The 13,589-nt window shown below is 46.3% G+C and overlaps 1 protein-coding gene across 2 annotated transcripts in view; it reads left to right on the top strand.

Annotated features, from left to right (window-relative positions):
* Nucleotides 1-13,589, top strand: part of plekha7b (pleckstrin homology domain containing, family A member 7b) — an 89,044-nt gene that overhangs the window by 50,458 nt on the left and 24,997 nt on the right. For both annotated transcript variants that reach the window (XM_052063588.1, XM_052063587.1), the window contains exons 9-13: nucleotides 962-1,140; nucleotides 3,215-3,619; nucleotides 7,743-8,274; nucleotides 11,838-11,921; nucleotides 12,326-12,481. In XM_052063588.1, the coding sequence (XP_051919548.1) occupies nucleotides 962-1,140; nucleotides 3,215-3,619; nucleotides 7,743-8,274; nucleotides 11,838-11,921; nucleotides 12,326-12,481 (1,356 nt within the window). The remainder of the gene's footprint in view (nucleotides 1-961; nucleotides 1,141-3,214; nucleotides 3,620-7,742; nucleotides 8,275-11,837; nucleotides 11,922-12,325; nucleotides 12,482-13,589) is intronic.

The raw sequence follows: 13,589 nt of genomic DNA, 5'->3' as shown, positions 1-13,589 counted from the left end.
TGGGCTATGATGAAACAAGGTTTGACTGTATATCTGTTTTTGTGGGTGCAGATGATCCAACTCAGAATTCTATTGCAAAAATTTGCATCGAATTTTCTCAATCATTTCCCGATTTCTTAAGATTAAAATGCATAAATGACGATGACAATAATTTGATGCTCTGATCATATGGAGATTTTTTCTTGAAAATGTCAGCAGATGTCTTTTTATTTTTGATGGATGCAAATGACCTGGTGTCATTTTGTGATAAATCAACATCATTAAATGTTTTTCATACACAAGTAACACCACAGAAATACTTAACTCTCCATTCCCTACGATCACGACCAACATTGAAGAAGATTGAAGTGATATTGCTAAGAAATATATTTAATAATATGGTAAGTCACGATGACAGAACGCTAATTTGAACATTAACACTGTGTTTAAATACAGGGGAAAACTGTACTGAAATAATGATTCAATTAAAATGATATATTGTACTTCAAATTATTTCGCAGACAAGTGGAACAAAAAATATTTAAATATTTTACCCTAGATCAATTTAAAAACAAACAGTTCATTTTGAGTACAAGTGTATTCTAAGTTGAATAGAATGGAACTTCACTTAGGCAGTGATTCTTTGGTTTTTACCATTAGTTGTATGGATAGGATGGGTAAAATTAGGACATGAATTGTTTTAGTATGGACAGTTATGCAGATTTATTTCTCTTGATTATAATGAAAAACTACAAGACTATCCAGTATTGACAGCAGTAATTTGCAAATAAACCATAACTAATTGTATCTTGCATTGTGTGATTGGTAGCTAGTTGTCATAAACCAAATAAAGCTTTTGTTTATAATGCACCACTCCCCCCGTAAAATTGTATTCTTTAGTTGACATCTGTCACTGTTTCCCAACATTACTGTTGGTCGTTTTAGTGCTCACATCTACATTCACTTTGTCTCCCTCTGACAGGCGAGCCACACCGGAATGCGCTCCTACATCTACAATAAGAACTCTGTGATTGGCTCACAGGCGGAACACTGTGGGATGCGGACGTATTTCTTCAGCGCAGACACACAGGAGGACATGAACGGCTGGATACGGGCCATGAACCAGGCGGCACTGATGCAGCAGACTCATACCATTAAGAGGTTGGTTTCGTCTCAAGGGATAGGTCTCTCCCCACCCATTGGATGGGCTTCCATCCGTATAAGTCCTGCCCCTTTCATAAAGCATGGCAATATGTGTGAAATGAACTGGTGTCGTTTAAAAAAAAAAAAGTGGATGCACCATTTTGACCCAAGTTTTACTTACATTTGCATGATTAAAGCTGGATCTATCGTCAGCTTGCCTTCTGAGGCTTCATTTTAGTAGGTCAGACTCTGGCCATCTGTTCAGGGCCATGATCATTTCTGAGGTACATCTAAATAAGGACTGAAGACCTTTGCCAGCTGGACATAATCCCCAGTGAAGACAGGTGCTTCTGTCGTTGGTCTTCTTGCACCTCAAAACAATGTCAACTGTTCCTGTATGTATTAATCCATCAGTCAAATTTCATTTGTACAGCACTTTTCACACATCACTTTTCATACATAGAAATCTAAAGTGCTGTGTTATAAAATAATCCAAAATTCAACATAAGAAGACCTTCCCCCTCCATCGTAACATATCGTAAATATCATATATTTGTGTACAGTAATAATAGTATATCCCCATAAGCATGCTATGTGCTCGCGCGCACGTGCGCGCGCCCACACACACACACACACACACACACACAACCTGATAACCAGTTAAAAAAACGTGGCAAGGTACAGAGAAACCATATGAGGAAAAAGCACCGAAGGGGAGCTCATTCACGCTGAGAGGAATGACGGCCCAAGGCCACAGGGAGCGACATGACGACAGAGAGTCCCCCATGATGAAACACTGGAGCTAGAAGATACAAAAAAAAAAAAGAATAAGCAAGATAAAAACGTAAAGAAAAACCAAAGGTAAAAGACAAAACAATATAAGAAGCTGAGAACTAAACTCAGCAAGATTAGATAAAAATGGACGAAATTAAAAGAGCAAAAGAAATAGTTTAAAAGCCAAACAAAGATAAGATGAGAAAACTTTGTCTCACAATGGAGAAATTCCCAATTTACAGCAGTAAAATTATGAAAGCGAGAACTAGAAGAACAAAAAGTACTGGCATATAAAAAAATATAAAATATCAATATAAGCATATTAAATATGAGTGAGTGGGGGTGCGTCCAGGTTTTCAGGCCCGTCATTTCAATAGCCTGACAGCAGCTGGCAGTAACGAGCAGCGGTACCTCTCCTTCTTGCAGCACGGGTGTGTCAGTCTCTGGCTGAAGGAGCTGCCCAATGCTGTCAGGGTGGCCTGGAGGGGGTGGTAGGGTCTGTCCATCATAGCTTTTAGCTTGGCTAGCATCTTCCTGTTGGCCACCATCCTCCAGTGTCCAGGAAGCAGACCAGGACAGAGCTGGCTGTCGGTCCAATCTCTCTCTGTCCCGGGCTGAGATGCTGCCTGTCCAGCAGACTATGCCATAAGATGGCATCTCATGAGTCTCTTAAAAATGAACAGTCTCTGACCTGATTTCCTCTGGTAGGCTATAACATCACTGGGGATCAAAATGGCTGAAACGCAGCCCCACTGTTTGTTTGTGTTCTCACCCTAGGAATAATTCAAAGGCAGGCACCAGAGGACCTCAGGAACGTGATGACATTCAAGAATTAATAAGTGCCTTAAAATCAACCCTGAAAACCACATAGAGCCAATGCAACAATTTTAAAACTGGTGTAATGTGCTTAAATGATACAAAATCAATTATTACATGATTGTATTGACCAAAACAAGCTACTCGATAAAAAGGAGTCATTTTGATCATGTGTTTTATTTTCATAATTACATTACCTTGCATATTTTACTCGGGTCCCTGAAATGGCTGTTTTGTGTTTCCTCAATGAGGATGAAATAAAGTAGTGCTTCGTAGCAAAATAAATAGTTACACTTATATAACATAACTTCCGTCATATTATATGTCTACATTTGGATGTTGGATGGACGCTGAGCAGCACTGTCGTTGTGAAATATCAAACCAAAAAAGAAAACATCTTTTTGTGTCAACTTCAGGATAAGTGCGCTTGAAAATGAATGCATGTGTATTCAGCCAAAGTACATTCTTATTCTCGAATGACAATTTATGCACCTCCTTTCAGAGAAATAGAGAAGCCAGAGAAAAGCAAACAGCAGGCGCTTCCTCAGACCAACCATGTCAAGCAGACCACACCTCAGTCAGAAACATTTCCAAGAACGGACAGAGAGCACCCCAGGAGTGATGGTGTACGACTGGGTCTCGGAGAAGAGGGGAGGTACACGTTGGAGGTCCAAGGAAGGCCCAGGTTGTCGGATCCAAGGGAGAGACTCTCTCCAAACTCCGTGGACGGTGGCCTATTAAGGAATGGCCACCTGAGTGTCCAGCCAGGGTCTTTGTCATCGGAACAGCACAATGGAAACCTCTTGTATCAGCGAGGGGCTTACACAGAGAAACATGCACAAAGGAAGAGTACGCAAGCTCAAGTGGAGCACTGGGTTAAAGTTCAGAAGGGCGATCCGCCGAGGAGGTCAGTGGCAGTCTTCATAGTTAATTTGAATCAAAGTTGATTCCACTTAGTCAGCAGCAGGACTGAATAGCTAAATAATGCCCTCTAGTGGCCGACATGACATCCAGACAGTGTTTTGTAAGTTTACAACCCTGAACAGGTAAACACACGGTCTTTCATATTAATTCATGATTCATTTGTCTTTATTTTAGCATACGACTACCCTAGAAGGCCACAACATTTATCTCCATCCATCCATCCATCCATCCATCTTCTACCGCTTATCCGGGGCCGGGTCGCGGGGGCAACAGCTTTAGCAGGGAAGCCCAGACTTCCCTCTCCCTAGCTACTTCTTCCAGCTCTCCCCGGGGGATCCCGAGGCGTTCCCAGGCCAGCTGGGTGACATAGTCTCTCCAGCGTGTCCTGGGTCTTCCTCGGGGTCTCCTCCCGGTGGGACATGCCTGGAACACCTCACCAGGGAGGCGTTCAGGAGGCATCCGAATCAGATGCCCAAGCCACCTCATCTGGCTCCTCTCGATGTGGAGGAGAAGCGGCTCGACTCGGAGCCCCTCCCGGATGACCGAGCTTCTCACCTTATCTCTAAGGGAGAGCCCGGACACCCTGCGGAGAAAACTCATTTCGGCCGCTTGTATCCGGGATCTCGTTCTTTCGGTCACGACCCATAGCTCGTGACCATAGATGTGGGTTGGAACGTAGATCGACCGGTAAATTGAGAGCTTCGTCCTTTGGCTCAGCTCCTTCTTCACCACGACAGACCGATACAACGTCCGCATCACAGCAGACGCTGCACCGATCCGCCTGTCGATCTCTCGCTCCCTCCTGCCCTCACTCGTGAACAAGACCCCAAGATACTTAAACTCCTCCACTTGGGGCAAGATCTCCCCCCCGACCTGGAGGGGGCACTCCACCCTTTTCCGACTGAGGACCATGGTTTCAGATTTGGAGGTGCTGATTTTCATCCCAACCGCTTCACACTCGGCTGCGAAACGCTCCAGTGAGAGTTGGAGAGCCGTGTTTGAAGGAGCCAACAGCACCACATCATCTGCAAAAAGCAAGGATGCAATACTGAGGCCACCAAAACGGACCCCTTCAACGCTTCGGCTGCGCCTAGAGATTCTGTCCATGAAGGTTATGAACAGAATCGGTGACAAAGGGCAGCCTTGGCGGAGTCCTACCCTCACTGGAAACGATTCCGACTTACTGCCGGCAATGCGGACCAAACTCTGACATCGGTGGTATAGTGACCGAACAGCCCGTATCAGGGGGTTCGGTACTCCATACCCACGAAGCACCCCCCACAGAACTCCCCGAGGGACACGGTCAAACGCCTTCTCCAAGTCCACAAAACACATGTAGACTGGTTGGGCGAATTCCCACATACCCTCGAGAACCCTGCTAAGGGTGTAGAGCTGGTCCACTGTTCCACGGCCGGGACGAAAACCACACTGCTCCTCCTCAATCTGAGGCTCGACTTCCTGACGGACCCTCCTCTCCAGCACCCCTGAATAGACCTTACCAGGGAGGCTGAGGAGTGTGATCCCTCTGTAGTTGGAACACACCCTCCGGTCCCCCTTTTTAAAAAGAGGGACTACCACCCCGGTCTGCCAATCCAGAGGCACTCTCCCCGTTGACCACGCGATGTTGCAGAGGCGTGTCAACCAGGACAGCCCCACAACATCCAGAACCTTGAGGAACTCTGGGCGGATCTCATCCACCCCTGGGGCCTTGCCACCGAGGAGCTTTTTAACCACATCGGTGACTTCAACCACAGAGATAGGAGAGCCCACCTCAGAGTCCCCCGGCTCTGCTTCCTCCAAGGAAGGCATGTTGGTGGAGTTGAGGAGGTCTTCGAAGTACTCTGCCCACCGGTTCACAACGTCCCGAGTCGAAGTCAGCAGCGCCCCATCCCCACTGTACACAGTGTTCGTGGTGCACTGTTTCCCCCTCCTGAGACGTCGAATGGTGGACCAGAATTTCCTCGAAGCCGTCCGGAAGTCGGCTTCCATGGCCTCACCGAACTCTTCCCATGCTCGGGTTTTTGCCTCGGCGACCACCGAAGCTGCGTTCCGCTTGGCCAGTCGGTACCCGTCAGCCGCCTCTGGGGTCCCACAGGCCATAAAGGCTCGATAAGACTCCTTCTTCAGCTTGACGGCATCCCTTACTGCTGGTGTCCACCAGCGAGTACGAGGGTTGCCGCCACGACAGGCACCAACCACCTTACGGCCACAACTCAGATTGGCCGCCTCAACAATAGAGGCACGGAACATGGTCCACTCGGACTCAATGTCCCCCGTGTCCCCCGGAACATGGGAAAAGCTCTGTCGGAGGTGGGAGTTGAAACTCCTTCTGACAGGGGATTCCGCCAGACGCTCCCAACAAACCCTCACAATACGTTTGGGTCTGCCAGGACGGACCGGCATCTTCCCCCACCATCGGAGCCTACTCACCACCAGGTGGTGATCAGTTGACAGCTCCGCCCCTCGCTTCACCCGAGTGTCCAGAACATGCGGCCGCAAATCCGATGACACGACCACAAGGTCGATCATCGAACTACGGCCTAGGGTGTCCTGGTGCCAAGTGCACACGTGGACACCCTTATGTTTGAACAAGGTGTTCGTTATGGACAGTCCGTGACGAGCACAGAAGTCCAATAACAAAACACCACTCGAGTTCTGATCGGGGGGGCTGTTCCTCCCAATCACGCCCCTCCAGGTCTCACCACCCGTGGGAGGGGTCAAAGGGGTCGGGTGCAATGCGAGCTGGGCGGCAGCCAAAGGCGGGGACCCTGGCGGTCCGATCCTCGGCTGCAGAAGCTAGCTCTTGGGACATGGAATGTCACCTCTCTGGCAGGGAAGGAGCCCGAACTGGTGTGTGAGGCAAAGAAGTTCCGACTGGATATAGTCGGACTTGCCTCCACACACAGCCTGGGTTCTGGTACCAGTCCTCTCGAGAGGGGTTGGACTCTCTTTCACAACATTTATCTAAATAAATAAAATAAATAAAGTATAATGCATTGCAGAGGAAGAGGACCTTGAAAAAAAAAATGCAAATCGCAATTCCAATAATTACGATGGGGAAATAAATCACTATTGGTAAACAAGCTGTCTCTGACAGCACTTTTCTACCTTGGGTTCTGAAAGCGCTTTACACTTTTAACCTCGTTCACCTACTGTTGACGCAGCATCAGGAGCAACTGGGGATTTAGTATCTTGCTCAAGGACACTTGGACATGAACCACCAACCTATGGGTTGGGAAACAACCGTGCTACATATTAGTTTGCCACAGTTGTCCGACTTGTGTGCAGAAATGTGATGCTCTAGTGGAAAAGAATCTTACTCGTATTACAGTCATTCTACTAGTGCGTGGGTCAGCAACACGCGGCTCCAGAGTCGCATGCGGCTCTTTAGCGCCATCTAGTGGCTCCCTGGAGCTTTATAAAAATGTTTGAAAATAGAAAAAGATTTTGATAGTAGGCTAATATAGCTCAAATTGATATAGATACATGTTGCAGCTCTGAAAAAGGAGAGCTGTGGTGCTGGCTTTTAAAAATGTACACTTTATTTATGCTTTTAACAATCTCGGCAAACACAGACACGTCTGCGTCCGACTCGGTGCCTTCTCTCTCCTCGTTCGACTCAAGAGGTGTTCAAAGACAGCCTCCGAAAAACGGAAATTAATGATCAGTTCACTGACACTAAGAAAAGCGAAAATAATACACCAGAACAAAAAATGAAGCGAGGAAATCACAAAACAATTTCTCTGGGGGTGTTTGTGAACACACAATAAAGGAATGAATAACATAATCAATTATGAGACAGTCGAGTCTCCTACATACATACAGCATGTATTTCCTGCATTGTAAGTTTTATAGAAGGCTTCTATTTTTTTGCGGCTCCAGACATACTTGTTTTTTGTTTGTTTTTTTTTTATGTTATATATGGCTCCTTCAACATTTCTGGTTGCCGACACCTGTACTAGTGCATCGAATTGTCTTTCTAGTGAGGACGAAGAGTGAACGAGTACATGGACCTTAGGCTAGCTATCAAGGATGACGAATAAATGCTGAAGCGGCCTGCCCTTGAGCTGTAGTTGAATTAATTGTTTGTCATTTGTTTGTGTCAGCGTTGCCTCTGCCGAGCACAACCTCCCTCGGCGAACTCCCCTCTTACAGCCCAAAGTCAGCACAGCAGACACGTCCTGCCAGTTACTGCCAAAGTCTCCTCACCTCCCGTCCGGCAGCAACTCTCCCTCCAACTTGCCTAGCGACTACAAGTACGCCCACGACCGACTGAGCCATTTCCGCATGTCCACAGACGAGCGCATGGCCACAAAGGAGGGGATGGTGTGGCAGCTGTATGAGTGGCAGCAAAGGCAACAGTTCCGACACGGCAGTCCCACGGCACCCGTGTACACTGGGCCCAACTTCACCGACTCCTCATCTTTCACGGTCACTGTGGAGATGCCCCGCTCCATCTCTGTGCCGCCGTCCCCCTGTGAGGTCCCGCCATCCATCTCACCCCCCTTCAAGCCGCTGTCCCCCCGTAGGCCACACACACCTTCGGGCAGACGGACAGTCATGCCGCTTGATGATTTGTCAAGTGTGGACAACACTGGAGCAACCTCCCCGGGCCACATCTTTACTCGCCTCTCACAGGTTTGTTGAGCTTTTTATTTGGGGGTGGAGGGAGGGGTGAGGATGGAGTGTTCGTGTGCCCAAGCCCCACCGTGTATTAAGAAAATCCATAAGTAGCTGACACGACTTTGAAAAGATTTGCTATTGCCTCTAAATTCCACAAGCTGGTGGCAAATACATTTTATCCAAACGAAACTCCCCAACTCACTTCAACATAGTTCCTTGGAAGCCGAATCACACAAGGTTATAACGCAGGGGTGCTCAAACTTTTTGGATCGAAGATCTACTTTTCGATAAACTAACCTCCCGGGATCTACCCTTACCGGCACGCGCGCGCGCACGCACACGCACACATGCACGCCCTGATGAGAAACAGCCTGAAACTGAGGCATGCGACGCACTTTTGCAGCCTGTTAACTATCGTAGCTCACACGTACCATTTTAAAGTGCTTCCCTAGGCCCTCCTAGATTCCTCTTCTTTGCTCGTGCCCTCCGTGAATTGTACACGAAACAAACTCTAAATGAGAATAATGACGATTAAAGATAGAGCGCAACAGTTCTGATCACAAGCTGCAATTGCAGACTGCTGAGAGCTAATAACTTCCGGTGACATAATCACGTGCCACCATAGATTCAAGTTTTAGCTGCTTTATTTTATTTTTAAATATTTTTTGGGTGAAAATTAGACAGATAAGATGGTTAGGGTGCAGTGTACATTAACACAAAAAAATATATTATTAACATGTACAAAGACACACAAATGGTTGTTTGTTTGTTTTTTTTTCTCCTCGACACTCCTCGGATCTACTTGGGACCTGTCTTAGATCTACCGGTAGATCAGGATCTCCCTAATGAGCACCCCTGTTATAACGAATCACTCACTTTTGTCAACACAAAGCTCCACAAATGAATTCAACACAGTTCTTTTCAATTGTCTTTTTTAAATGCAACAATTTTTTAAATATAACTCCCTTCAACAGTCCCTTGGCAGCAAAATGCCACAATATGGTTTCTAAGCACTACATTTCTCACCACAATGCCACAAGATGGTGACAAAGTAATACTTTTTTGAATAGCTCACGTCAGTAGTTCCTTGTCACCAAAGTGCACCAAAGTGGCAGCTGCTTCACCCAATGCCTTGGAAATACACCAAATTTGGGTTAACACCACATATACTGCCATTGAGACCTGTTTTTAGATTTTGGAAAATGCTGTGTACTTTTTCTCACCAAATTGGCAAATGTGCTAATGGAACACCGAGCGACATGCAGTGCGATCTACCAAATTTACAAGCATGCTAAACTAAACTTGCCCCACCTGAAAATATAGATACTGTACGTCTATTTCTACGCCGAGCACAGTCTACATTCTGTCTGAATTTGTCAGTTACATCGTGGGCAAAGCAGCACCGAGTGCCGTGAGGTGCAATGTGGTCCCAAACACAATTAAAGAGACTCGCCCCGGCAACAAAATGAAATTTCGTGCAGGTGCCTGTCTACCAAAACATGACCCCTCGACTCAATGCAACAAATACCCTTAGCATAAAATGCAGTAAGAGGGTGACAAAGCATGACTTTTGACGAGATGAAGCTCTTCAGCTCACTTTAACATCGTTCCTTGGTATCAAGATATCACAATATGGCATAGGTGTCAAACTCTGGTCCTGGCGGGCCGCTGTCGTGCATGTTTTCCCAAGTCTCCCTGTTATAACACACCTGATTCAAATGATCAGATCATCAGCAAGCTCTGCGGAAGCCTGACATTGAACCTGTTCATTTGAATCAGGTGGGTTGCAGCAGGGAGACTTGGAAAACATGCAGGACAGCGGCCCGCCAGGACCTCAGTTTGACACCTATGCAATATGGCATCAAAGAGCACCATTTGTCCAAATGAGGCCTCACTTAATAAATGTAATTCATTGGGACAAGGGTGGAAGCAAAGCACTACTTTTATCTACATGAAGTTACTCATTTCATCTCATCTCATCTCATCTTCCGTACCGCTTGATCCTCACTAGGGTCGCGGGGGGTGCTGCAGCCCATCCCAGCCGTCTCCGGGCTGTAGGCGGGGGACACCCTGAATCGGTTGCCAGCCAATCGCAGGGCACACATAGACGAACAACCATCCACGCTCACACTCACACCTAGGGACAATTTAGAGTGTTCAATCAGCCTGCCATGCATATTTTTGGAATGTGGGAGGAAACCGGAGCACCCGGAGAAAACCCACGAAGGCCCGGGGAGAACATGCAAACTCCACACAGGGAGGCCGGAGCTGGAATCGAACCCGGTACCTCTGCACTGTGAAGCCGACGTGCTAACCACTGGACTACCAGGCCGCCCATGAAGTTACTCATATCATTTCAAAATAATTTTATTGATAGTTTGGTTTTTATTTTTTTTTGCAAAACGCATATTCCACAATATAACATAACGTATTAATCAGAATGCTGTGTCTAGACAAGTGGGAATGCATTGGAACATATCCGTCCATCCATCCATTATCCAAACCGCTTGTCCTCAGGATGGTGTAAACATATTTTTTGGCTTGACTCCCCCTTTAAGATGTATTTAGCAAGGATATCAAAGTCGTTATGAACATCAGGACAAACATCAAGAGGCCGACTTGTGCGTTCAAAGTTTTACACCGTCAACTCCACAGGTGGTTTGAGCCTGAGCTCCTCTGTGATTCCAGCCACACATTTCTGCAGTCAAAAGGCGCACCCATCATCCACGCCCTGCAAAAACATCTCCAGCCACGTTGCCTGACACACACAACACACACATGCAGGCACGCACGCATGCCTCACATTTGACCCCTCATTCACACGTGATATGCCTCCGTAGTGTTTGAGACTTAATTATAGGCACATTTTTACAATATGGATGAACGGCAATGTATTTTCAAAACAAAGATGACCACAGTGACCATGCGAGAGAGCGGATGTGTGTGAGAACGGCAAGCAGTTGAACTTAAGTTGTGGTGCACCCGGCATCTTTAAGGCTAAGGAGGCTGCGGTAATCGCGATGTGTTTGCTCCCAGTGGAATATCATGAAGAGAGATGATTTATTAGCATCTAATCCAATGTGCCCAGGGCTCGCGAGCACCCTAGAAACATCTCTACTCTATCTCAAACATCAGCAGCACTCTTTCTTCTCATCCCACATTTAAATAAAAAACCTATTATACAGCAAAAAATAGTGGCTTGGGAATCTCCAAGGGAAAGACTCACAGTGCTTCTCTTGCTGGTAGCAAACAAATGTTATTTTAAGAAAGCAGGTTTGCTGTAATTTATGTGGAGTTAATTAAATCTCTTGTTTGTGTCCTTTTAAGGCTAGATATGGTTGGCCTGCCTGCTTTTCACTAATTCTGTGTGCTAAGCAAAAACGTCACTTTTTTTTCCCCCAAGCCCTCTGGCGTCAGGAACGTCAGGGCTCACCTTGTTTCCAATATGAAGAAAAATAAAAGTGCTGTGTAGTCACATTTGTTTGTGAGCAACGTTTTGAACTTTAATTAGACATTCTGTTTGATTTAACACTATGTGAGCTATGGTTAACACGTGGATGCGTTCACTTCCTTCTCAGACCTCCCAAATGGCGAGACGGTCGATGCCAGCTATGGGCTATATCACGCATACCGTCAGCGCACCCAGCCTTCATGGCAAAACGGTATGCATCCCCTTCCATGACACTTTATTGATCCACTATAAGATAAGGAAATGCTGTGATTAGACACATGGTCCCGAGATGATGTAAATCAGCTTTCTACAGCTGGTGAGCCCTCTGAGATGGAACCTCTGCCACACTCCCTCAGGAACCTTCATCCACACAATGCTTTTTTTTTTTTTTTAATTCACCAATGACAAGTTTAGACTCTGCATTTCTCAACAAGTTGTTCACTTATTGTAGGAGTGGACAAGTTAGGCACCGCTCTGTTCTTTGAGCTGACCCACCGAGCGTTTACATTATCAAGTGTCCCCACCTTTTGGGCCCTTTCAATATCACCGTTGCTCATGTTAAGTCACTAGTAACTGCTGGCTCCCTCTCTGTTGTAAACCCGGGTGTGGCTCCAGCCTGAGGAGCTGACTCTGCTCCTCATTCAGCTGCGGCGGCACCAGGCCAAGATGGCTGGCGCGCAAAGCCCCGCCGCTTCTGCGGCTGGTGGTGGTGGCGCGTTGGCTCATCTGCGACATCAGCAGCACAACGGCCTCCTAGGCCCCAGCTTGCAGGTCAGGGGTCTCGCACTTCCTTAAACCTCCTTAACATCGCAGCCCCCCGGTGGTGCATCGTGACCCCTACATCCCTCTCCCGACCCAGCCGATCCTGAACATTCCTTCCCAGTCATTCATAGACGGTCAGTTGCCTTGGACTTCATTGCACAAAACAGTGCAGATTCGACACACACTAGCTGACATTGAAAGCATGTTGCTTGGCGTTTCCACTTGCATTTATACTAATGGCTGCATAAAGTACAGTCATGCCTGTGTTTCTCATTTTGATTCAGCAATCATTGCGCCGTGTAAGAGAGTGAAGCTGCAGTGGCGCTGCGCAAAGACAACGCCACTCTTGGTCCCGTTCCATGTGACTGCACTGTCCTGCTCATACTTGATGACTTGATTTCAATTTGGCTTAAAAAAAGTGAACTCTAATGGACCTTTTCATTATGATGTCACACATACTGTATTTCCAGATGGCAAACACTCCTGATGGCATCCATTTCAAACAAACCCTGCTAGGCTCATTGAGGTTGAATAACGATGAAAACAGCGAATGGTTTGGACGATGAGATTTTAGCCTTCTTCCAATGGCTACCGTAATTTACCAGTATATTTCAACAGGGTGATTCCAAAATAAATGTTGTGGAAATTCAGACATACCGGTAGTTAACATGGTCATTTAGGGACTGGCTTTTCTGTTGCTCGGATTTATGGCACAGGCTCAACCTTTGATTCTAAAATGGATAGCACACGTACGTCTACTAGAAAACTTGCCATTTCTATTTAGCCAAATTACTTAATGACAATCCATCCAAAGATTTCAAATACAAATTGTGGAAAATGTCTTCTATAAATGTGATGATGGAGGTTTGGTTCCTAGCATGTGCCTTTGAGGTGTCTACTACATTACAAGGCAATCTTGTAATCTTTCCTGCACACTTATTTACAACAACCACATGATTTAGCTTCCTCACCAACAGATTTTTTTGTCAAGAAATGGACACAAACCAAAATCTTTTGGTGTATATTTGGTACCCTGATCCAAAACACAACAAACTTTCACTTCAGGTCAGCAGCAGTCAATCCAGCCAAAAGCACCCAAACATTAAATGCAATGTAT

Source organism: Hippocampus zosterae, chromosome 4, assembly GCF_025434085.1.
Source record: "Hippocampus zosterae strain Florida chromosome 4, ASM2543408v3, whole genome shotgun sequence".
In the NCBI taxonomy this organism is placed as follows: Eukaryota; Metazoa; Chordata; class Actinopteri; order Syngnathiformes; family Syngnathidae; genus Hippocampus; species Hippocampus zosterae.
This window is presented reverse-complemented; position numbering and strand designations above follow the sequence as displayed.